Source organism: Epinephelus fuscoguttatus, linkage group LG15, assembly GCF_011397635.1.
Source record: "Epinephelus fuscoguttatus linkage group LG15, E.fuscoguttatus.final_Chr_v1".
Lineage (NCBI taxonomy): Eukaryota > Metazoa > Chordata > Actinopteri > Perciformes > Serranidae > Epinephelus > Epinephelus fuscoguttatus.
In genome coordinates this window covers 40,223,730-40,246,814 of record NC_064766.1, presented here as the reverse complement: position 1 = coordinate 40,246,814, position 23,085 = coordinate 40,223,730, and the positions used below count along the sequence as shown (strand labels likewise).

The following is a 23,085-nucleotide window of genomic DNA, read 5'->3' as shown; positions in this document are numbered from 1 at the left end:
ACACACAGCCAGCTCCACTCTGTCCACACATTTCCTTGTTCCCTCCCCTTCAGATCTACAGTGTGTAACCAACACGGTGGTGACGTGAGAGAGCTGACAGGCTCCATTCACTGCAGGAACACATGATGTTTAGATCAGAGCTCAAACTAGTTTCACTTCTCAGAGAGTGAAACTCACACAGTCACTGCCACGAGGTGAAATGGCGCAGAAAGGAGTTGAGCTGGACCAAGAAACCTTCTCTTGTTCCATCTGTCTGGATCTACTGAAGGATCCGGTGGCTCTTCCCTGTGGACACAGCTACTGCATCAACTGTATTCAAAGCTTCTGGGATGGAGAGGATGAGAAGAGAATCTACAGCTGCCCTCAGTGTAGGCAGAGCTTCACACCGAGGCCTGTCCTGATGAAAAACACCATGTTAGCAGTTTTAGTGGAGGAACTGAAGAAGACTGGACTCCAAGCTGCTCCTGCTGATCACTGCTATGCTGGAGCTGAAGATGTGGCCTGTGATGTCTGCACTGGGAGGAAACTGAAAGCCTTCAAGTCCTGTCTGCAGTGTGTGGCCTCTTACTGTGAGAAACACCTCCAGCCTCATCGTGACTCGGCTCCATTCAAGAAACACAAGCTGGTGGAGCCCTCCAAGAAGCTGCAGGAGAACATCTGCTCGCCATGATGAGGTGATGAAGATGTTCTGCCGCACTGACCAGCAGTGTATCTGTTATCTCTGTTCTGTGGAGGAACATAAAGGCCACGACACAGTGTCAGCTGCAGCAGAAAGGACTGAGAGGCAGAGAGAGCTGGAGGTGAGTCGACAAAACATCCAGCAGAGAATCCAGGACACAGAGAAAGATGTGAAGCTGCTCCAACAGGAGGTGGAGGCTATCAGTCGCTCTGCTGATAAAGCAGTGGAGCACAGTGAGAAGATCTTCACTGAGCTGATCCGTCTCATGGAGAAAAGACGCTCTGATGTGAAGCAGCAGCTCAGATGGCAGCAAGAAACTGAAGTGAGTCGAGTCAAAGAGCTTCAGGAGAAGCTGGAGCAGGAGATCACTGAGCTGAAGAGGAAAGACGCTGAGCTGGAGCAGCTCTCACACACAGAGGATCACACCCAGTTTCTACACAACTACCCCTCACTGTCAGCACTCAGTGAAGCCACACACTCATCCAGCATCAACATCCGTCCTCTCCGCTACTTTGAGGACGTGACAGCGGCTGTGTCAGGAGTCAGAGATAAACTACAGGACACTCTGAGGGACACATGGACAAACGTCACACTGACAGGGACTGAAGTGGATGTTTTACTGCCACAACCAGAGCCCAAGACCAGAGCTGAGTTCTTCAGATATTCACGTCACATCACACTGGATCCAAACACAGCACACACACTGCTGTTATTATCTGAGGGGAACAGGAAAGTGACACGAATGAAACAACAACAGTCTTATTCTAAACACCCAGACAGATTCACTGTATATTGTCAGGTCCTGAGTAGAGAGAGTCTGACTGGACGTTGTTACTGGGAGGTGGAGTGGAGAGGAGGAGTTTATGTAGCAGTTGCATACAAGAATATCAGCAGAGCAGGGGGGTCTGAATGTTTATTTGGATTCAATGACAAATCTTGGATGTTAACATGTAACAATAACAGTTATAAGTTTTGTCACAACACAGTCCAAACTCCCGTCTCAGGTCCTTGGTCCTCCAGAGTAGGAGTGTACCTGGATCACAGTGCAGGTATTCTGTCCTTCTACAGCGTCTCTGAAACCATGACTCTCCTCCACAGAGTCCAGACCACATTCACTCAGCCTCTCTATGCTGGACTTTGTCTTTGTTCTGATTCCACAGCTGAGTTGTGTCAAGTCAAATAGTCTGAAGTCATTTAAGGGTTAAACTCTGTGTTTGGTCTCCATGTTTGTTGCTGACAGCTGATTGTTGTGGCGTTTCTTCACTGCACACAGATCAGCTGTCAGTCAAACATTGTGGGCGGGACTTTGACATCTTCTCCTGAGTTGTTGTGTAAATGTTTGAGTGTGTGTAGGTGGCGCTCCTTCCTGTGTGTGTCACCTCCTTTATCCTCCACACTTTGTTCTCTTTGTGTTCATCTATAAAGAAATTTATAATCACATTTATTTGTTTGGCAGACCAAATGTTGTTGTTGTTATGAGGTTTTATAGAAGTGTAATGATCCTGATCATAATCAATAAGGACTTCATTCATTATTGTCTTGTACACAGCTGAGATTCTTGTGTGGATGAAGTGAATCTGAGCATGAAATCACTGAACAAGAGTCATTTAATAGTGTTTGCTTTCTGTTGTTGTGTCCATGAACATCAAATAAATTTGGATGCAGATCATAATTTGTGTGGTCACAAGTCATTCAAGTGAAATTTGTTATTTAAATCTTTGTTTTGATCAGATGTGGCCAGCACAAACATGATTTGTTCCTGAGCTTGATGAGGTCTCATTTTAATTTTTAAAACTTTGATTTTAAACATGTATAAATGTTGATATGACAGAATCAATCTGTGAGAAATGTTCTCAGCAGACAGCACCTAACAGAGACACTAGGAAACCAAACACTACCACAGTGACAGTGAGTGACTCAGCTTTTATAACACGTGAAATATTTGAACTCCAACAACAAATGTAAAAATGAGCAGCTTATATCAGGTCCAGTCATAAAACCATGACATGAAAATATGATTCTTTACATTTGGTTCCAAGTGTTTCCATGTTCTTTAATCAGAATTCAACAAGTCAGAGACATTTGAACGTTTAGCCTCAAATCTCACATTCTCAAATACTATGTCTTATCTCTCCCATCTCCCAAGAGAGGATGCAGGTGACAGTGAGGCCAGTGTGCCAGTCAGAGAGAGAACCATTGAGCAAAAGGTTAGAGTTAGATGGCCTAGAGCAAATGACAGTAAAGAATGGGAGATAGTTAATAGAGATTTGTCAGTAATCTTGAGTAGGCTTAGAGGAAATGCAATAGAAAGGTTAGAAAAGATGGGAGATATAATGTATTCATATGGTGTAGAGAGGTTTGGGGTGCGTGAGAGAAAGAGGAGTGAGAGGGTACAGTCAGGTAAGTCTAGGCGGCAAAGAGAAATAGAGAAGTTAGTCAAGGAAAGGAGACAGTTAAGAAAGCAGTGGAAAAAGGCTACAGAAGAAGAAAGGGAGGGAATTAAGGTGTTGCAAGAGGAGTTGAGAAGCAGGCTAGCAGTTCTTAGAAGGGCAGAGCATTTCAGGAAAAAGAGGAGGAAGAAGGAACATGTACGGACAGGTTTTTTCAGGGACCCTTTTAAGTTTGTTAAAGGATTGTTCAGCCAGGAAAAGGGAGGGCAGCTTAAAGCAGAAAGGCTAGAGGTTGAAGAATATTTGAGAAACACATATTCAGATTTAGAGAAGAATAGGATAGTAGGTTTCCCACCCGATATCCCTCCATTAGGAGGGATAGAGCATGAGATGGATGTCAGGGCACCTAGGTGGAAGGAAGTTCAGGAGGTGGTCAGGCGTGCAAAGGCTTCCTCGGCCCCAGGGCCTAATGGAGTCCCCTACCGGGTTTATAAAGGTGCGTCTGATATCCTTAAATTTTTGTGGAGAGAATAGTTAGAATAGTTTGGGAAAAATAAATTATACCACCAGTTAGGGCTTACATGGATGACATGACACTGGTGACCACAACAATGCGATGTACAACGAGGCTCCTAGAGAAGGTAAATAAGAACCTCAAGTGGGCCAGCATGAAGATCAAGCCTAATAAATCCAGAAGCATCTCGATATGTAGAGGGAATTTAAGTGACAGGAAGTTTGTCATAGATGATGAGGACATCCCAACAATTAGGGAAAAGTCAGTAAAGAGCTTAGGTAGGTGGTACAATGTAGAATTGAATGATGAGGAACAGGTGGTGAAATTTAGGAAAGATGTGGCAGAAGGATTGGACAGAACAGATAAATCAGAACTTCCAGGAAAGTTGAAGTTGTGGTGTTTGCAATTTGGGCTATATCCTAGGTTAATGTGACCATTGTCAATTTATGAAATTCCAATATTCATTGTGGAGAGAATTGAAAGGTCGCTTAGCTCCTATATTAGGAAGTGGTTGGGCGCTCCTAGGTGCCTAAGTAGTGTTGCATTGTATGGAAAAGGGATACTTCAGCTGCCAGTATCTAGTTTAACAGAGGAATTTAAATGGGCCAAGGTCAGGACAGAGCTCTTGTTATCTGGGAGTAAGGACGTGGTAGTTAGGAGTGTGGCTCCAAATCCAACCAAGGGGAGGAAGTGGAACCCAAGATCAGCAGTTCAGGAGGCAGAGGCAGCTCTTAGGCATGCAGAGACTGTAGGTAATGTTCAGTTTGGCCGGGGAGGCCTGGGGCTTGGCTCAGGCAAACCGGTATGGAATAAAGCAGGCCTCAAAGATAAAAGAAAGCTGGTTGTGGAACAGATACGCAGACATGAGGAGATATTAAGGGGTGCAAAGGTAGTGGCCCAGGCTAAACAGGGACAGTGGTTGAATTGGTAAAGTGTAGAGAAGAGGAAGCTTAGTTGGAGGGACCTGTGGAGTATGGAGGAGAATCGTATTAGATTCCTGGTAGGGGCTACATACGATGTGCTACCAACCCCCCAGAACCTAAAACTGTGGGTAAATGAGGACCCATCATGCCCATTGTGTTCACGTACCGCAACCTTAAAGCATATTTTGTCAGGCTGTAAAGTTAGCTTGTCACAAGGCCGATATACATGGAGACATAACCAGGTGTTGAAATGTTTAGCTGCAGGAATCAAAGGGAAACGAAGACAGGTGAATTCAGAAGGTGTTAAGGATAGGAGTTTAGCAATTCCGTTTGTCCGTGAGGGAAAGAAACACAGAAGAGATAAGTTAGTGAGGAGGCAAGGGTGTGGCCACCCAGAAGGTGCTTGTGATTGGGAAATGCAAGTAGATTTAGGGGGAAAGCTTGTTGTTCCCCAGGAAATAGTTTGTACCAAGCAGAGGCCTGACTTAGTGTTGTGGTCAGTGAGTCAACGGATAGTTTATTTCATTGAGCTGACAGTTCTTTGGGAAGACTCAGTGGAAGAAGCCTATGAAAGAAAAAAGCTTAGATATGCAGACTTAGGAGCAGAAGCTGAGCAGCGAGGATGGAAGACTAGGATTTGTCCAGTGGAAGTGGGGTGTAGGGGATTCATAGCAAGATCAGCTGTCTCGCTCCTGGGGGAACTCGGAGTGCGGGGACAGAATTTGAAGAAGACAGTGAGGGAAATGTCAGATGAAGCAGCAAGAACCAGCCACTTTTTCTATTACAGAAGAAATAATGTCAGTTGGGAGCCAGCAGGGGGAACTACTAAGCAGGGCACATAACTCCTTGAGATCAGGTGGCGAGATCCACTTCCTCTCAGGAGGAAATCCAGGAAGAGGAAGGTTATTTAAGTGTGGGAGTGGCCTATTTGAATCCATTTTGTCTGAGACCATGCTGCAAGGTGAGTGTGTTTGCTGATCCTGTAAGTTTATCTATCTCCTTTAACTTTAGCTTATATTGTAGTTATGCTATGTAGCATATGAAATAGAGTATGGTGAATGTGCTAGGAAAGGTAGTATCAGCACTGTCTCTACCTGGAGCTCGCATGTACGGAGCCTGGGTTTGTTGAAGGTGGCAGTGCTGTTTGGGCTGAGAAAGCCATGTGTAAGTAAGGTAAAGGAGGTTGTTGGGTTGGTGCGGGGAGCAGTGAGACCTGGCATTAGGGGAGTGTCTCTGGGACGCCAGAGATCACTGTCTAGCCTCCTGGAGGTGTCGTGGGACCAACTAGACGAAACACCAGTGAAAGGAGGTTCCCACCCGATGACCCCAAAGACATGCTAGTTATCACTGCTCATTGGTCTGTATAGTTAAGTCTTGCCATAATAGCTTATCATAGGGCTTAGGAGGTTATTCACTGAGTGCTGATCCTTTCTCTAGAGCACAAACTTCTTGTGTTTATTTGAATTAAACGTACAGTATGTAATTTTCTGCCGCTATGGGTCTCAAACCAAAACAATAACAGAAGACAGAGTTGGATAACATCACAAAGTAGCGTGGGATCATGGGAGTTGTAGTTATATAACAGATACAGATCTAACGTTCCTCACTCCGTGTAACTGAAACCTACCGTGGCAGGTTTTTTTGGCAGAGCGAGCTTCAGCAGCAGAGAAATGCTCATGGACGAGGAATATTACTGAAGTTTTATTCACTTTATGTTTCACTTTATGCAAATGGGGTCCGTCGGCCGGTGTAGCAGCCCGAGCCGATCTTACACCGGATCGTCAAACTCTGATCTAACTATCAGTAGCAACGTTACTTAGGCTGACTAAACGTCCTCTTTTGCCCGGACATGTCCACTTTTCACGTCCTGTCCAGGGTGTCCGGTTTTTTTTTTTATAAACTGATTATAATGTCCGGTTTTCTGTGTTAAAGTCATGGCTCTCTTTTTTAGCGACTGTCTCACTAACCTCAGTTATTTACACTCTATTCAGAAATGCTACTTACTTTAGCTGAGCGGTTAGCAATCTGCTAGTTATTTGAGCAAACTGCTAGTTTTACAGTTAGCGATGGCTTCTCCCTCTCTGCTGCTCTCTCTTGCTTAGTGCGTCTTATGTTTAGCTATTCCTCTGCCTCTTTTATAAATGCAGTTCATTTACCGGCATCAGCTCAGCATTATAGAAACCTATCGTTAACGTTAGATGTTGTGGTTAGCCAGCCTCCGCTCCACCCCCGGCAGGCAGCAGTGCTTGCAATTCACTGGTGGAAATTATTAATATTTTGATAACATCAGCCAGATGTTTGCTTACCTGTCTAGTAGAACACACGCGAGGTCGGCATCGAATTGTAGTCCTAGATTTTCACGAAGCTCTCTCCATCTCGGAAAGGCCACACCAATATTTATCCTGGATTTAGCCCTCTTCTTATCCCAAATTCTTTTGGGATCGCTTGGTTGACCCGTACGTTTCCGTTTTACCGGGTTGTTTATCGGGACAGCTTCGGTGTCAGAAGGTGCAGCAACTGTCAGTGCATAATCATGATCCACGATGAGTTCGTTTAGCCTAGCAACATTAACGTTCATTCTCTGACGTCACATCCGGTCTGCTTCTTCTTCTTCGCCGTCATTTAATGTCTATGGTAACTGGAGTTACGCCACCATTGTGACCTAATGACACGGTCCGTTACTGTTATTAATATTTCATATTTATCTGTGTCTGAAAAATTGCTGGAAACATTTCTGATAATCAAAGTACACAACTAAACAAAATATGTAATATTGGTTTAGTCGTTTTTAGACATTTTTATGTGGAAAAACTACACATTATATCTTTAACTTCCCTCTACATATCGAGATGCTTCTAGATTTATTAGGCTTGATTTTCATGCTGGCCCACTTGAGGTTCTTATTTACCTTCTCTAGTAGCCTCTTTGTACATGGCATTGTTGTGGTCACCAGTGTCATGTCATCCATGTAAGCCCTAACTGATGGAAGATGCAACCTGTTCTGCCGTCTCTCCCCACCTACCACCCACTTAGAAGCCCTGATGATTCAATCAATCAATCAATCAATTTTATTTATAAAGCCCAATATCACAAATCACAATTTGCCTCACAGGGCTTTACAGCATACGACATCCCTCTGTCCTTATGACCCTCACAGCTGATCAGGAAAAACTCCCCAAAAAAACCCTTTAACGGGGAAAAAAAATGGTAGAAACCTCAGGAAGAGCAACTGAGGAGGGATCCCTCTTCCAGGACGGACAGACGTGCAATAGATGTCGTACAGAACAGATCAGCATAATAAATTAACAGTAATCCATATGACACACTGAGAGAGAGAGAGAGAGAGAGAGAGAGAGAGATGCAGGTAATGACAGTATCTTACAACAACATTATTGAAAGTAATAATATTATAGTTATAGTTCTGGCTACTGTGGTACAATATGTTGAAAGTATGTATTAATATCTGGCAGTATACATGTGTGACAATAGTCATATGTGTATAATAACAGTAGAAGTATGACTAATGACTAATGATGGCAGCAGGAGCAGGAGGCATCTGGCGGGACCACGGCAGCAGCACAACCACACACGTCACGCTGTCCAGGCACCGCTGTGATATGAGTTAATCTGAGAGACAGTGCAGCACAAAGGCTCCGGAGAAGAAGCCGAGTTAGTGACATCCAGAATGGCCGAGTTAGTAAGATGCAGTAATAGAATACGAAGAAGAGAAGGTGCCCGGTGTATTATAGGGGGGTCCTCCGGCAGACTAGGCCTAAGTCAGCCTAACTAGGGGCTGGTACAGGGCAAGCCTGAGCCAGCCCTAACTATAAGCTTTATCAAAGAGGAAAGTCTTAAGTCTAGTCTTAAATGTGGAGACGGTGTCTGCCTCCCGGACCGTAACAGGAAGATGATTCCACAGGAGAGGAGCCTGATAGCTGAAGGCTCTGGCTTCTGATCTACTTTTGGAGACTTTAGGGACCACGAGTAACCCTGCGTTCTCAGAGCACAGTGTTCTGGTGGGATAATATGGCACTATGAGCTCTCTAAGATATGACGGAGCTTGACCATTTAGAGCTTTATAAGTTAACAGTAGGATTTTAAATTCAATTCTGGATTTTACAGGGAGCCAGTGCAGAGAAGCTAAAACAGGAGAAATATGATCTCGTTTCTTAGTTCCTGTTAGTACACGTCGGGGGCGTTACCTGGGGGGGGCAGGGGTGGGCAGTGCCCACCCACGGACACGCTCTGCCCACCCAAGGAAAACTGGATGTAGTACTGACGGCAGTCTGGGCACCGCGTATGGTATCCCATTCATATAGTACTGTGATGTCAGCGGACACTGCCGTGGACTCTCCCGCGTCCTACAGCACACACTGTCAGCTCAGTCCCCACGGAGCAGCCCCTCCCAGCAGGGAGATGTTAACCCCTCGGCGTCCAGGGTGCGAATGAATCGCGCATGTGCCAAAGCGCAACTCGCAGACACCGTCAGTAGTTCAGACAGTACTTGACGTTTGTCCTGCTGCTCTTCATTTATTACTCGTCTGCCTCGCCATCTAGTTTCAGTCACGTCAGCGATCTATTTGCCCTAGCACTACCACCGTCTCCTACTTTTGCCTCTCGTACCGGACTATTATCATTCATCTCACTCATCTTGTACTTTTTGTCTGTCATCTGTGTGTCGTGTCCTCTGTTGTGTGTTGTGCTACGTGTTAGCAAGACTTATACACACACATACTGCCAGAAAGAGACAGTATGTGCACATACTGCCAGAAAGAGAGATGCATAGGTGGCTCATAAAGAAGCAAGCAGCTTCCACGCCCGCTAACTCCCCCTCTACCACCGCCGCGAACACCGAGCAGGGCTCAGTATCACTGCTGGGGTCTGCAGGTGATGTGCGGCCAGCAGACGCATCATGTCCCGGTGGCAGCTCTGCCCCTCTGCCGGCGGCGTCTGAAAGCGTCCCTCCTGTTCTTCCCGTCCAGTCCTCTGACTCTGGCCCTGCTGTGTGTGCTCCTCCAGACTTAAACTTGGATCGCCCATCACAACCTATTCTGAATACGTACCCCAGACGGCCGTTTGGGAAAACATTAAGGTGCTTTAATGCAGCCTGGTACCAAACCCGACCATGGCTGGAATACTCTGTGATGCGCGATGCCAGTTTTTGTTTTGCTTGTCGCAAATTTAGCTCCAATAAAGACCGCGAGGACATATTTACCATGCGTGGATACACCAATTGGAAAAAAGCACTTGAAAAAGACGGAGGCTTTTTCAAACATGCATCAGGCACCGCACATACCAGAGCTATGATGGCATGGCAGGAGCATAAGCAGCGGTCAGAGACTGGTGACACTATTGTGCATCTGCTGGGTCAAACCCAAGTTGAAAAGAACAGGTACTATGTGAAAAGCATGGGTGAAGTCATTCAGTTTCTCACAATTAATGAGCTTGCTCTGCGTGGGCACTATCATGAGGGTGGGGATGAGGAGGGACTGGTGAATAAGCTCTTTGATTATACACTGAAAAAAGATCCCAAACTTGCTGACATCACAAAATGCATCCCTGATAACGCCAAATACACATCAAATGTCATTCAAAATGAAATAATTGCAACATTGGCAAAAATGGTGTTGGATGATATCAGGACCAGATATGAAAACTCTGACTCTCCAGGGTTCTGTATCAAAAGTGACGGCACCAGGGACCGCTGCAATATTGAAAATTTATCCATTGTGGTAAGATTTGTCCGTGACTCTGTCCCAGAAGAGCACCTGATCGGCTTGGTGGAACTGGGTCAGCTTGATGCTGAATATGTGAGCACCCAACTGCTCTCTCATCTTTCTGACCTGTCATATAATGCTGATAACATAGTGTCTCAATGCTATGATGATGCTGCGGTCATGTCTGGAGTGAGGGGTGGGGTGCAGGCCCTCCTTCAACAAAAGCTTAGCAGGGACATTCCTTATGTTCACTGCTTCAATCACCAGCTGCATTTGGCAGTTATTCATGCAATGCAAGCTGAGCCTTCAGATAAGAGGTTTTTGATTGGTCCAGCTCACTGAAAGCATTTTGTCATAAACATTATGTTACACACACATACAATGCACCAACACTGAAAAGATTGCTGGAAATTCGCTGGACCAGTCACTATGAGGTCACTAAGTCCATTGTGAACAACGAGGACATCATCAGGAGACTCCTGATGAGGATGACACTGCACCCTTGGACATTTGTACAGAGGCAAGTGGTCTCCTGGCCCAGCTTGAGAGGCAGAGCTTCTTTGCAACTGCAAAATTCCTCCTTCATGTGCTTGGCGCACTGACATCAGCAAACTCAATCCTACAGTCACAAACTGTGGATCTGTGCACTGCATGTGAGGTTGTGACAGCTTCACTGGGCACATTGAAGGAGATGAGAAGTGATTCCTTCTGGGAGGAGCATTTCTCTCAGTGTGGAAGTACCAATCCACCTAAAAGGAGACGGATAGTTAGCTCACAGCTTGATGGTGCCATAGTCTCATCTACATTAGGACATGGCGGAGCTGATGCTCAAACTCACCCTAACCTGGCCTTTAAAAGGACAATGTTCAACATTCTGGACAGGGCCATTGTTGAGATGGAGACAAGATTCTCTCAAAAGAATGTTGACTTAATGAAAGCCACATCCTCTCTCCTTCCTAAGACAGCCGCTTTCCTTGACCCCCACCTCCTGAAGCCACTTCAGGTGCTTGCGCACAGAGCAAAGTAGCCTGAGCCTGCAAAATGAAATTGTGGTTGCAAGACCAATGTTAATGGATAAACTGCCAACTGATGTGAACCTCTCTGAAGCTTGCAAATGCATTCAGCAGTACAAAGATGCATTTCCCATCCTGCACAGATTGTACGTCACTGCACTAATCATTGGTGTGTCTTCAGCTGCATGTGAAAGCTCTTTTTCAACATTAACCCGCATTCTCACTCCTCTCCGCAGAACAATGCTGCATTCACGGAAGAGAGATTTAGTCATTTTGGCCCATGAGAAAGAAATTACAAGGAATCTTGACATGAATAGATTTGTGACAGAATTTGCCAAGAGCAGCCGCAGACTTGTCCTGTAGATGGTGTCTGGGATAACAAGGATATCCCAGAGGATAAGGATAACCTAACCTGTGCCTTATTACCTGCACATCTTATTGTGTTCTAAGTTAACCTTTGTTTGTCACCTGCATGTCCGTACTGTTCAGTTATGGATATGTTCTAAGTTTTAACCTTTGTTTGTGTTGTTACCTCCTCTCTCACCTTAAAAAAAAAACAAAACAAAAACAAAAAAAAAAAACATTGTCACCTGCATGTCCATACTGTTCAGTTATGGATGTGTTCTAAGTTTTAACCTTTGTTTGTGCTGTTACCTCCTCTTTCACCTTAAAAAAAAACAAAAACAAAAACAAAAAAAAAAACATTGTCCATTCTGTTCAGTTAAGGATGTGTTCTAAGTCAAATAAAATCAAATCAACTTTTATTTGTTTAGCCCAAATCACAACAACAGTTATCTCAATTAAGGAGAAAACAAAACATGTTTTAAGGTGCAGTAGCTCTACGCTGGATTTCCACCTACTTGAGCATTGTAGCACTTTTTTTTGCCCCCCGAGGTAAGACTAATGCCCACCCACACCTGGCATCCTGGTAACACCACTGGTACACGTGCTGCTGCATTCTGAATTAGCTGGAGAGTTTTTAAGGACTTACTAGAGCTACCTGATAATAGAGAGTTACAGTAATCCAGCCTTGAGGTAACAAAAGCGCGGACCAATTTTTCTGCATCATTTTGGGTCAGGATAGGCCTATTTTTCGCAATATTACACAGATGAAAAAATGCAGTCTGTGAGGTTTGTTTTAAATGAGAATTAAAAGACAAATCTTGATCAAATATTACTCCGAGGTTTCTTACGGTAGTGCTAGAGGCCAGAGCACTGCCATCCAGAGAAACTATGTCATCAGATAAAGAGTCTCTGAGTTGTTTGGGGCCAAGAACAATAACTTCAGTTTTGTCTGAATTTAACATCAGGAAATTGGTGCTCATCCAAGTTTTTATGTCTTTAAGGCAGTTATGGAGTTTAGTTAATTGATTACTTTCTTCTGGGTTCATCGATAAATACAACTGAGTATCATCCGCATAACAATGGAAATTTATAGAGTGATTTCTAATGATGTTACCTAAAGGAAGCATATATAGAGTAAATAGGATTGGTCCGAGCACAGAACCTTGCGGAACTCCAAAACAAACTTTAGTACGTAAGGATGATTCATTATGAACGTCAACAAACTGAAAACGATCAGATAAATAAGATTTAAACCAGCTCAGTGCAGAACCTTTTAGGCCAATTAAGTGATCCAGTCTCTGCAGCAGAATTTGATGGTCAATTGTGTCAAACGCTGCACTAAGATCTAATAAAACAAGTACAGACACAAGTCCTTTGTCTGAAGCAACCAGAAGGTCATTTGTAATTTTGACTAGTGCTGTCTCAGTGCTATGATGCACTCTAAATCCTGACTGAAATTCCTCAAATAAATTATTAGCATGGAGAAAATCACACAGCTGGTCTGCAACTACTTTCTCAAGGATCTTTGACATAAAGGGAAGATTAGATATTGGTCTATAGTTGGCTAACACCTCTGGATCCAGGGTGGGCTTTTTTAGTAGAGGTTTAATTACAGCTACCTTAAAAGACTGTGGTACATAGCCTGTAATAAGGATATATTGATCATATCTAATATATGAGTGTTAACTAAAGTAAAGACCTCCTTAAGTAGCCTAGTTGGGATGGGGTCTAAGAGACACGTTGATGATTTAGATGAAGAAATCAATGCGGTCAATTCTTGAAGAGAAATTGGGGAGAAGCAATCTAAATATATATTAGGTTTTACAGCCGTGTTTGAGGTTAGATAGGTACTATCTGAGGACAGGAGGTCATGAATTTTGCCTCTAATAGTTAGAATTTTGTCATTAAAAAAGCTCATAAAATCATTACTGCTAAGGGCTAAAGGAATACAAGGCTCAATAGAGCTCTGACTCTCAGTCAGCCTGGCTACAGTGCTGAAAAGAAACCTGGGGTTGTTCTTATTGTCTTCTATTAATGCTGAGTAATAGTTTGCTCTGGCATTGCGGAGGCCCCTCTTATAAGTTTTGAGACTGTCTGTCCAGATTAAACGAGATTCTTCCAGTTTGGTTAATCGCCAATTCCTTTCAAATTTTCACGATATTGGTTTTAACTTACGGGTTTGATTACTTCCATTGCCATAGTAAATGCGAATGGAGAAATTGTACACCCTGCCATGATGCCTATTTCTAGCCTCTGCTAACCTGTTGTGAAGCCTGCTGTACTTAGACACAACCTAATATCCTGAAAGTATGCTTTCACTAAGTTGACAACTACCTGTGGTACTGAAGTAGTCAAACGCACTCCAAATGAGGCTGTGGGGTACTGAACCAAACGCATTTGCAAGATCTAAAAATATTACATGCAGGTCCCTTTTGTTAATCTTCGCTGAATCTGGTGCCAGATCATGCTAGTATGCTCTAAACACCCTGAAAAACCTGGTATTCCTGCCTTCTGCACCATGGTATCAATTAAGCTATTCCTTTCTAAGTAGCTAGCTAATCTCTGCGCAACTACACTGAAGAAAATCTTCCCCTCCACATTCAAGAGAGAAATCATCCGGAACTGGCTAAGGTCCACAGACTCCTTCTCCTTAGGAATGAGGACACCCCTTGCCCTATGCCATGCTCTTGGTATAATTTATTTTTCCCAAACTATTCTAACTATTCTCTCCACAAAAATTTAAGGATATCAGGCACACCTTTATAAACCCGGTAGGGGACTACGTTAGGCCCTGGGGCCGAGGAAGCCTTTGCACGCCTGACCACCTCCTGAACTTCCTTCCACCTAGGTGGCCTGACATCCATCTCATGCTCTATCCCTCCTAATGGAGGGATATCGGGTGGGAAACCTACTATCCTATTCTTCTCTAAATCTGAATATGTGTTTCTCAAATATTCTTCAACCTCTAGCCTTTTTGCTTTAAGCTGCCCTCCCTTTTCCTGGCTGAACAATCCTTTAACAAACTTAAAAGGGTCCCTGAAAAAACCTGTCCTTACATGTTCCTTCTTCCTCCTCTTTTTCCTGAGATGCTCTGCCCTTCTAAGAACTGCTAGCCTGCTTCTCAACTCCTCTTGCAACACCTTAATTCCTTCCCTTTCTTCTTCTGTAGCCTTTTTCCACTGCTTTCTTAATTGTCTCCTTTCCTTGACTAACTTCTCTATTTCTCTTTGCCGCCTAGACTTACCTGACTGTACCCTCTCACTCCTCTTTCTCTCATGCACCCCAAACCTCTCTACACCATAATACATTATATCTCCCATCTTTTCTAACCTTTCTATTGCATTTCCTCTAAGCCTACTCAAGATTACTGACAAATCTCTATTAACTATCTCCCATTCTTTGCTGTCATTTGCTCTAGGCCATCTAACTCTAACCTTTTGCTCAATGGTTCTCTCTCTGACTGGCACACTGGCCTCACTGTCACCTGCATCCTCTCATACTCTCTTGGGAGATGGGAGAGATAAGACATAGTATTTGGGAATGTGAGATTTGAGGCTAAACGTTCAAATGTCTCTGACTTGTTGAATTCTGATTAAAGAACATGGAAACACTTGGAACCAAATGTAAAGAATCATATTTTCATGTCATGGTTTTATGACTGGACCTGATATAAGCTGCTCATTTTTACATTTGTTGTTGGAGTTCAAATATTTCACGTGTTATAAAAGCTGAGTCACTCACTGTCACTGTGGTAGTGTTTGGTTTCCTAGTGTCTCTGTTAGGTGCTGTCTGCTGAGAACATTTCTCACAGATTGATTCTGTCATATCAACATTTATACATGTTTAAAATTAAAGTTTTAAAAATTAAAGTGAGACCTCATCAAGCTCAGGAACAAATCATGTTTGTGCTGGCCACATCTGATCAAAACAAAGATTTAAATAACAAATTTCACTTGAATGACTTGTGACCACACAAATTATGATCTGCATCCAAATTTATTTGATGTTCATGGACACAACAACAGAAAGCAAACACTATTAAATGACTCTTGTTCAGTGATTTCATGCTCAGATTCACTTCATCCACACAAGAATCTCAGCTGTGTACAAGACAATAATGAATGATGTCCTTATTGATTATGATCAGGATCATTACACTTCTATAAAACCTCATAACAACAACATTTGGTCTGCCAAACAAAGAAATGTGATTATAGATTTCTTTACAGATGAACACAAAGAGAACAAAGTGTGGAGGATAAAGGAGGTGACACACACAGGAAGGAGCGCCACCTACACACACTCAAACATTTACACAACAACTCAGGAGAAGATGTCAAAGTCCCGCCCACAATGTTTGACTGACAGCTGATCTGTGTGCAGTGAAGAAACGCCACAACAATCAGCTGTCAGCAACAAACATGGAGACCAAACACAGAGTTTAACCATTAAATGACTCCTGACTAATTGACTTGACGCAACTCAGCTGTGTCTCCATCATTAAGAAGCCAAAGTCCAGCATAGAGAGGCTGAGCGAATGTGGTCTGGACTCTGTGGAGGAGAGTCATGGTTTCAGAGACGCTATAGAAGGACAGAATACCTGCACTGTGATCCAGGTACACTCCTACTCTGGAGGACCAAGGACCTGACACGGGAGTTTGAATACTGTTGTGACGAAAGTTATAACTGTTTTTGGCACATCTTAAGATCCAAGATTTGTCATTGTGTCCAAATAAACCTGCTCTTCTGATATTCTTGTATGCGACTGCTACATTAACTCTCCCTCTCCACTCCACCTCCCAGTAACAACGTCCAGTCAGACTCTCTCTACTCAGGACCTGACAGTAGTAAGTGAATCTGTCTGGGTGATCAGAATAAGACTGTTGTTCACTCATTCGTGTCACTTTCCTGTTCCCCTCAGACAATAACAGCTCTGTGTGTGCTGTGTTTGGATCCAGTGTGATGTGACATGAATATCTCAAGAACTCAGCTCTGGTCTTGGGCTCTGGTTGTGGCAGTAAAACATCCACTTCAGTCCCTCTCAGTGAGACGTTCGTCTGTGTGTCCCTCAGAGCGTCCTGTAGTTTATCTCTGACTCCTGACACAGCCGCTGTCACGTCCTCAAAGTAGCGGCGAGGACAGATGTTGATGCTGGATGAGTGTGTGGCTTCACTGAGTGCTGAAAGTGAGGGGTAGTTGTGTAGAAACTGGGTGTGATCCTCCATGTGTGAGAGCTGCTCCAGCTCAGCATCTTTCCTCTTCAGCTCGGTGATCTCCTGTTGGAGCAGCTTCACATCTTTCTCTGTGTCCTGGATTCTCTGCTGGATGTTTTGTCGACGCCCCTCCAGCTCTCTCTGCCTCTCAGTCCTTTCTGCTGCAGCTGACACTGTGTCGTGGCCTTTATGTTCCTCCACAGAGCAGAGATAACAGATACACTGCTGATCAGTGCGGCAGAACATCTTCATCACCTCATCATGACGAGAGCAGATGTTCTCCTGCAGCTTCTTGGAGGGCTCCACCAGCTTGTGTTTCTGTAATGGAGCCGAGTCACGATGAGGCTGGAGGTGTTTCTCACAGTAAGAGGCCACACACTGCAGACAGGACTTGAAGGCTTTCAGTTTCCTCCCAGTGCAGACATCACAGGCCACATCTTCAGCTCCAGCATAGCAGTGATCAGCAGCAGCAGCTTGGAGTCCAGTCTTCTTCAGTTCCTCCACTAAAACTTCTAACATGGTGTTTTTCCTCAGGACAGGCCTCGGTGTGAAGCTCTGCCCACACTGAGGGCAGCTGTAGATTCTCTTCTCATCCTCTCCATCCCAGAAGCTTTGAATACAGTTGATGCAGTAGCTGTGTCCACAGGGAAGAGTCCCCGGATCCTTCAGTAGATCCAGACAGATGGAACAAGAGAAGGTTTCTCGGTCCAGCTCAACTCCTTTCTGCGCCATTTCACCTCTCAGTGATGGTGACTGTCAAATAGTTTCACTCTCTCTGATCAGAAAAACAAATCTGTTGATAGAGACGAGCTGGCTTCAGGAGGAGGGAGGAGAGGGAAGGCTTTTCAGGCTTTGCTGCATTCCACAAGGAGTGGTGAGAGGCAGGGTGTGTTATCTGACATTTACAACAGGCAGTAAGATCAGAATCAAACTACGACACTCAGCTCACACAGTTAGACATTTCATGTTAGTTAAATGTTTCACTTTTTCAAGTAAAGTTCATCCAGTTATTGGAAACTCGTAGTTCAAAGTATTCAAAAGTCTATCGGAAATAATAATTATTAAAAATGTTTATCGACCATTTTAAGTAAAATATTCAGTTTTCAGCAGCATTCCCGAAAAAGGAAAAATGACAGTCAGTTGATTAAACCAGTCTCATGAAATAAACCAAATTATCAGTGCAGAACTCTGAGCAATAATTAGATAATAGCTATGACCACAGTCACCATATCAACTGTAAAGATAGAAGGATTTTAGGGTTCTTGACATCCCAGCTGGTCACCAATGTTTTCCAGTGTTTATATTTGGTTGAATTTAGGTTGTGATGTCTGTTGACCAAAATTCAATGTCAGGACAATGTCTGATGCCAGCGTCAGTTGTTGTCAAACACTGACAACAGATGACGTTGATTTTTTGTCGGTTTGAATTTGTGCAGTGAGGTATCCAAAATCCAACATCTTCCAAACATCTCATGTTTTCATCATGAACTGATTGATGACTGATGGATGGATCTGTAGAATATTGTTTTTTGCATTTGATTAATATTTATAGTTTTCTCGCAGCAAATCACACTGAGGTCACTTAAACTTTTTATTTTCATCATGACTGTGATTGTGAGGAAAACTGTTGATATTAAATGATCACCTTGAAATCAAAACACTGTGTGGTGTTTATTAGTTGAAATAAAGGAGGTCAAACTAAAGTGTCACCTTCAGTCAGTGAGGATCATGAGCCAAACAAACATTAATAAAGACAATCATTTCAGCTTTTTGTTTTTTAAATCATGAAATCCTAGCATGTGTGTAAAGGTGAGGTGTCAGAGAGGAGTGTGAACACAGGTGCATCACCAGGTGCCATTTTATCACCTCTGTTCTTTTCTCTGTAAACCAATGAGTTGAAACTCAAACATACTGCTGATGATGTGGCACTGGTTGGCCTTCTGTGTGAGGGGGACTCTGCAAAAGGTGGCACATATTTGAATCATGTAGTTTCTCTGCAGCAGTGATGTGAGGAGAGTGTGTTTAATAAATGTAGGTGAAACCAGGAGCTTCTTTAATCAGCAACACACCAGACGCTCCTGATACATTTCAACCTTTGACCATCACTGGCTGCCTGATCTTCACACAGAGATATTTATGGATATTTAAGGAAACCTGAACGTTTAGTGGTCTGACACAATTTAGCACCATGTGTGACACCATGTGTGTTTATTATCAAATGGTTTCATGAGTCTAAAAACTAAAACATGCAGACAAAGTGAGTGGAGGAGCTTTAACGTCCTCTACCTCCCTGCTTAGCAGGATGAAGGCGCCCTCTTGTGTTGATCAGTATCAGTTGTCACATTTCACTTGTTCACCTGCTGTGATGTTCACTGCAGGAAGACAAGTCCAAAATTCACTCAGCCTTTGGCAGCTTCACACAACATCGGTAAAGAGACATTTCAACATGTGTAATATCACACTGTGTGCGTTTGTTGACAGGAGTCACACCCTGAAACACTGATGCTGCATTCAGGTCACATGGGAAAGATGGGAGAGATAAGACATAGTATTTGGGAATGTGAGATTTGAGGCTAAACGTTCAAATGTCTCTGACTTGTTGAATTCTGATTAAAGAACATGGAAACACTTGGAACCAAATGTAAAGAATCATATTTTCATGTCATGATTTTATGACTGGACTTGAAATAAGCTGCTCATTGATCTCCTGAGCGGATCCTGCGCTTGTTATCTAGCGCAGGATCCGCAATCCCCCCATGTTTGACCCCGTGTCCCAGCCTTCTCTTGAATAGTCTTGGCTGGCATCAAGCGGGAGCAGCAACACCACAGGGCCAGCCAAAGTAGCGTAGCTTCTTAGCCTCGTAGCTTGTTAGCCTAGCTTGTTAGCCTTAGCTAACTTAGCAGCGCCGAGCGAGGTGTGCGTGTTTAAGCAACCAGGCTTCCTTCGGCCGCTTCTTTACCCATTTTTGATTGTCCGGGAATTGGGCGGAGTCAGGCACTGCCAAGATGGCGACGTCCAGAGCGGAGTATTTTGAGCTTCAAATCCACTCTTCAGAAACGGATGGGTGATGTCACGGTGACTACGTCCATTATTTATACAGTCTATGGTCCACACATTTCCTTGTTCCCTCCCCTTCAGATCTACAGTGTGTAACCGACACTGTGGTGACGTGAGAGAGCTGACAGACTCCATTCACTGCATGTTGGTTAGATCAGAGCTCAAACTAGTTGTTGACACTGAGAGGTGAAATGGCGCAGAAAGGAGTTGAGCTGGACCGAGAAAGCTTCTCTTGTTCCATCTGTCTGGATCTACTGAAGGATCCGGGGACTCTTCCCTGTGGACACAGCTACTGCATCAACTGTATTCAAAGCTTCTGGGATGGAGAGGATGAGAAGAGAATCTACAGCTGCCCTCAGTGTAGGCAGAGCTTCACACCGAGGCCTGTCCTGAGGAAAAACACCATGTTAGCAGATTTGGTGGAGAAACTGAAGAAGACTGGACTCCAAGCTGCTCCTGCTGATCACTGCTATGCTGGAGCTGAAGATGTGGCCTGTGATGTCTGCACTGGGAGGAAACTGAAAGCCTTCAAGTCCTGTCTGCAGTGTGTGGCCTCTTACTGTGAGAAACACCTCCAGCCTCATCGTGACTCGGCTCCATTACAGAAACACAAGCTGGTGGAGCCCTCCAAGAAGCTGCAGGAGAACATCTGCTCTCGTCATGATGAGGTGATGAAGATGTTCTGCCGCACTGATCAGCAGTGTATCTGTTATCTCTGCTCTGTGGATGAACATAAAGGCCACGACACAGTGTCAGCTGCAGCAGAAAGGACTGAGAGGCAGAGAGAGCTGGAGGGGAGTCGACAAAACATCCAGCAGAGAATCCAGGACACAGAGAAAGATGTGAAGCTGCTCCAACAGGAGGTGGAGGCTATCAGTCGCTCTGCTGATAAAGCAGTGGAGCACAGTGAGAAGATCTTCACTGAGCTGATCCGTCTCATGGAGCAAAGACGCTCTGATGTGAAGCAGCAGCTCAGATGGCAGCAGGAAACTGAAGTGAGTCGAGTCAAAGAGCTTCAGGAGAGGACGTGACAGCGGCTGTGTCAGGAGTCAGAGATAAACTACAGGACGCTCTGAGGGACACATGGACAAACGTCTCACTGAGAGGGACTGAAGTGGATGTTTTACTGCCACAACCAGAGCCCAAGACCAGAGCTGAGTTCTTCAGATATTCACGTCACATCACACTGGATCCAAACACAGCACATACAGAACTGTTATTATCTGAGGGGAACAGGAAAGTGACATTCATGAGACAACAACAGTCTTATTCTAAACACCCAGACAGATTCACTGGATGTTATCAGGTCCTGAGTAGAGAGAGTCTGACTGGACGTTGTTACTGGGAGGTGGAGTGGAGAGGAGGAGTTTATGTAGCAGTCGCATACAAGAATATCAGCAGAGCAGGGTGGGATGATGAATGTAGATTTGGATACAATGACAAATCTTGGGTGTTATTTTTTCACAATAACAGTTATAAGTTTTATCACAACAAAGTCCAAACTCCCGTCTCAGGTCCTCGGTCCTCCAGAGTAGGAGTGTACCTGGATCACAGTGCAGGTATTCTGTCCTTCTACAGCGTCTCTGAAACCATGACTCTCCTCCACAGAGTCCAGACCACATTCACTCAGCCTCTCTATGCTGGACTTTGGCCTTATGCTTATGGAGACACAGCTGAGTTGTGTGAAGTGAAATTGACGGAAGTCATTTAAGGGTTAAACTCTGTGTTTTAACTCTTGAACTTAAATAATAGCCAGAGTTTGAACAGGAAGTGAGTGCCGTACTCAGTACATTTACATGACATGAGAGAAAATGGATTTATTCAAATCAAATCAAATCAAATTTTATTTATATAGCCCTTTACAATAACCAAAAGTTACCCAAAGTGCTTTACAACAAAGCCATAAAACAGTACAGAAAAACAATACATAAAACACAGGTTTTGACTGTGGAAAGTGCCATAGTGCTGCAGGTTATTAAAAGCCTTCCAGAAGTACATAAAAATAGAACAGACAAGATAAGTACACCCGAAAAAAACAAAAACAAAACAAAAAAAAAAACAAGACAGTCCTAGTCAGACATTGAAAGCCAATCTAAAAAAGTGGGTCTTCAGCTTCGATTTAAAAAGGCCGAGATCAGTAGTTGTGCGAATGTCGGGGGGCAGTTTGTTCCACAGTCTGGGAGCAGCAACAGCAAAAGAACCGTCACCCCACTGTTTGTATCTCGACCTCGGGACTTCTAACAGAAGCTGACCCGAAGAACGCAGGGCCCTACCATGATCACGGATAGTTAAAATCTCAGACAAGTAGGAGGGAGCCAGGCCACTGATGGCATTAAAAACAAACAACAGAAGTTTAAAATCAATTCTAAAACGAACTGGAAGCCAGTGGAGTGACGACAGCACAGGGGTAATGTGTTCACGTCTGGACGTGCTTGTCAAAAATCGGGCAGCAGCGTTTTGTACAAGTTGGAGACGTGAAATTGAAGACTGGCTGAGGCCAACGTAAAGGGCATTACAGTAGTCCAGTCTTGAACTGATGAAAGCATGGATTGCCTTCTCAAGGTCCTGTCGACTGAGAAACGGCTTCGCTTTGGCAAGGAGACGGAGCTGAAAAAATCTTGTTCTAACAACAGAACTAATCTGTTTATCAAATTTCAGCCCATTGTCAAATGTTACCCCAAGGTTTTTTACAGAGGGTTTAAAAAAGGGGCCCAGAGTACCACAATTTGTTGTGAAAACATTTGACATAGGTGGCGTGCCAAATAAAATACATTCAGTTTTGCTGTCGTTCAGGTGCAAAAAGTTCTGCGCCAGCCATCGCTTTACATCGGTAATACAATCCAGCAGCTTCGTAAATGCAGTATTTTCATTGGGTCTCATGGGCAAATATATCTGCAAATCATCAGCATAAAAATGAAAAGACAGATTGTGTTTTTTTTATAATTGCTCCCAGAGGTAGGATATACAGTGAAAACAGAATAGGGCCGAGGATAGATCCCTGTGGCACCCCACAAGGGAGGGATGCATGAGAAGAGCAGAGGTCACCAATCATTACGGAGAAGCTCCTATTTGCCAGGTATGACCTAAACCATTGGAGAGCAGTGCCACGGATGCCAACATACTGCTCTAGGCGAGATACAAGGACTGCATGGTCGACCGTGTCAAAAGCTGCTGTGAGGTCCAGCAGCACCAGCACAGCAGGATTCCCAGCATCCACAGACAAAGCAATATCAT

The 23,085-nt window shown here is 44.0% G+C and overlaps 1 protein-coding gene and 1 pseudogene across 1 annotated transcript; one reads left to right on the top strand and one right to left on the bottom strand.

Moving 5' to 3' along the window:
- Nucleotides 1-72: 72 nt before the first annotated feature.
- Nucleotides 73-21,874, top strand: LOC125902273 (tripartite motif-containing protein 16-like; annotated as a pseudogene).
- LOC125902280 (tripartite motif-containing protein 16-like) lies at nt 15,559-17,629 on the bottom strand. The gene has a single exon (XM_049598523.1). It carries the CDS (start codon nt 17,524-17,526, stop codon nt 16,045-16,047), a length of 1,482 nt encoding a protein of 493 aa, XP_049454480.1. The 5' UTR covers nt 17,527-17,629; the 3' UTR covers nt 15,559-16,044.
- Nucleotides 21,875-23,085: the final 1,211 nt, after the last annotated feature.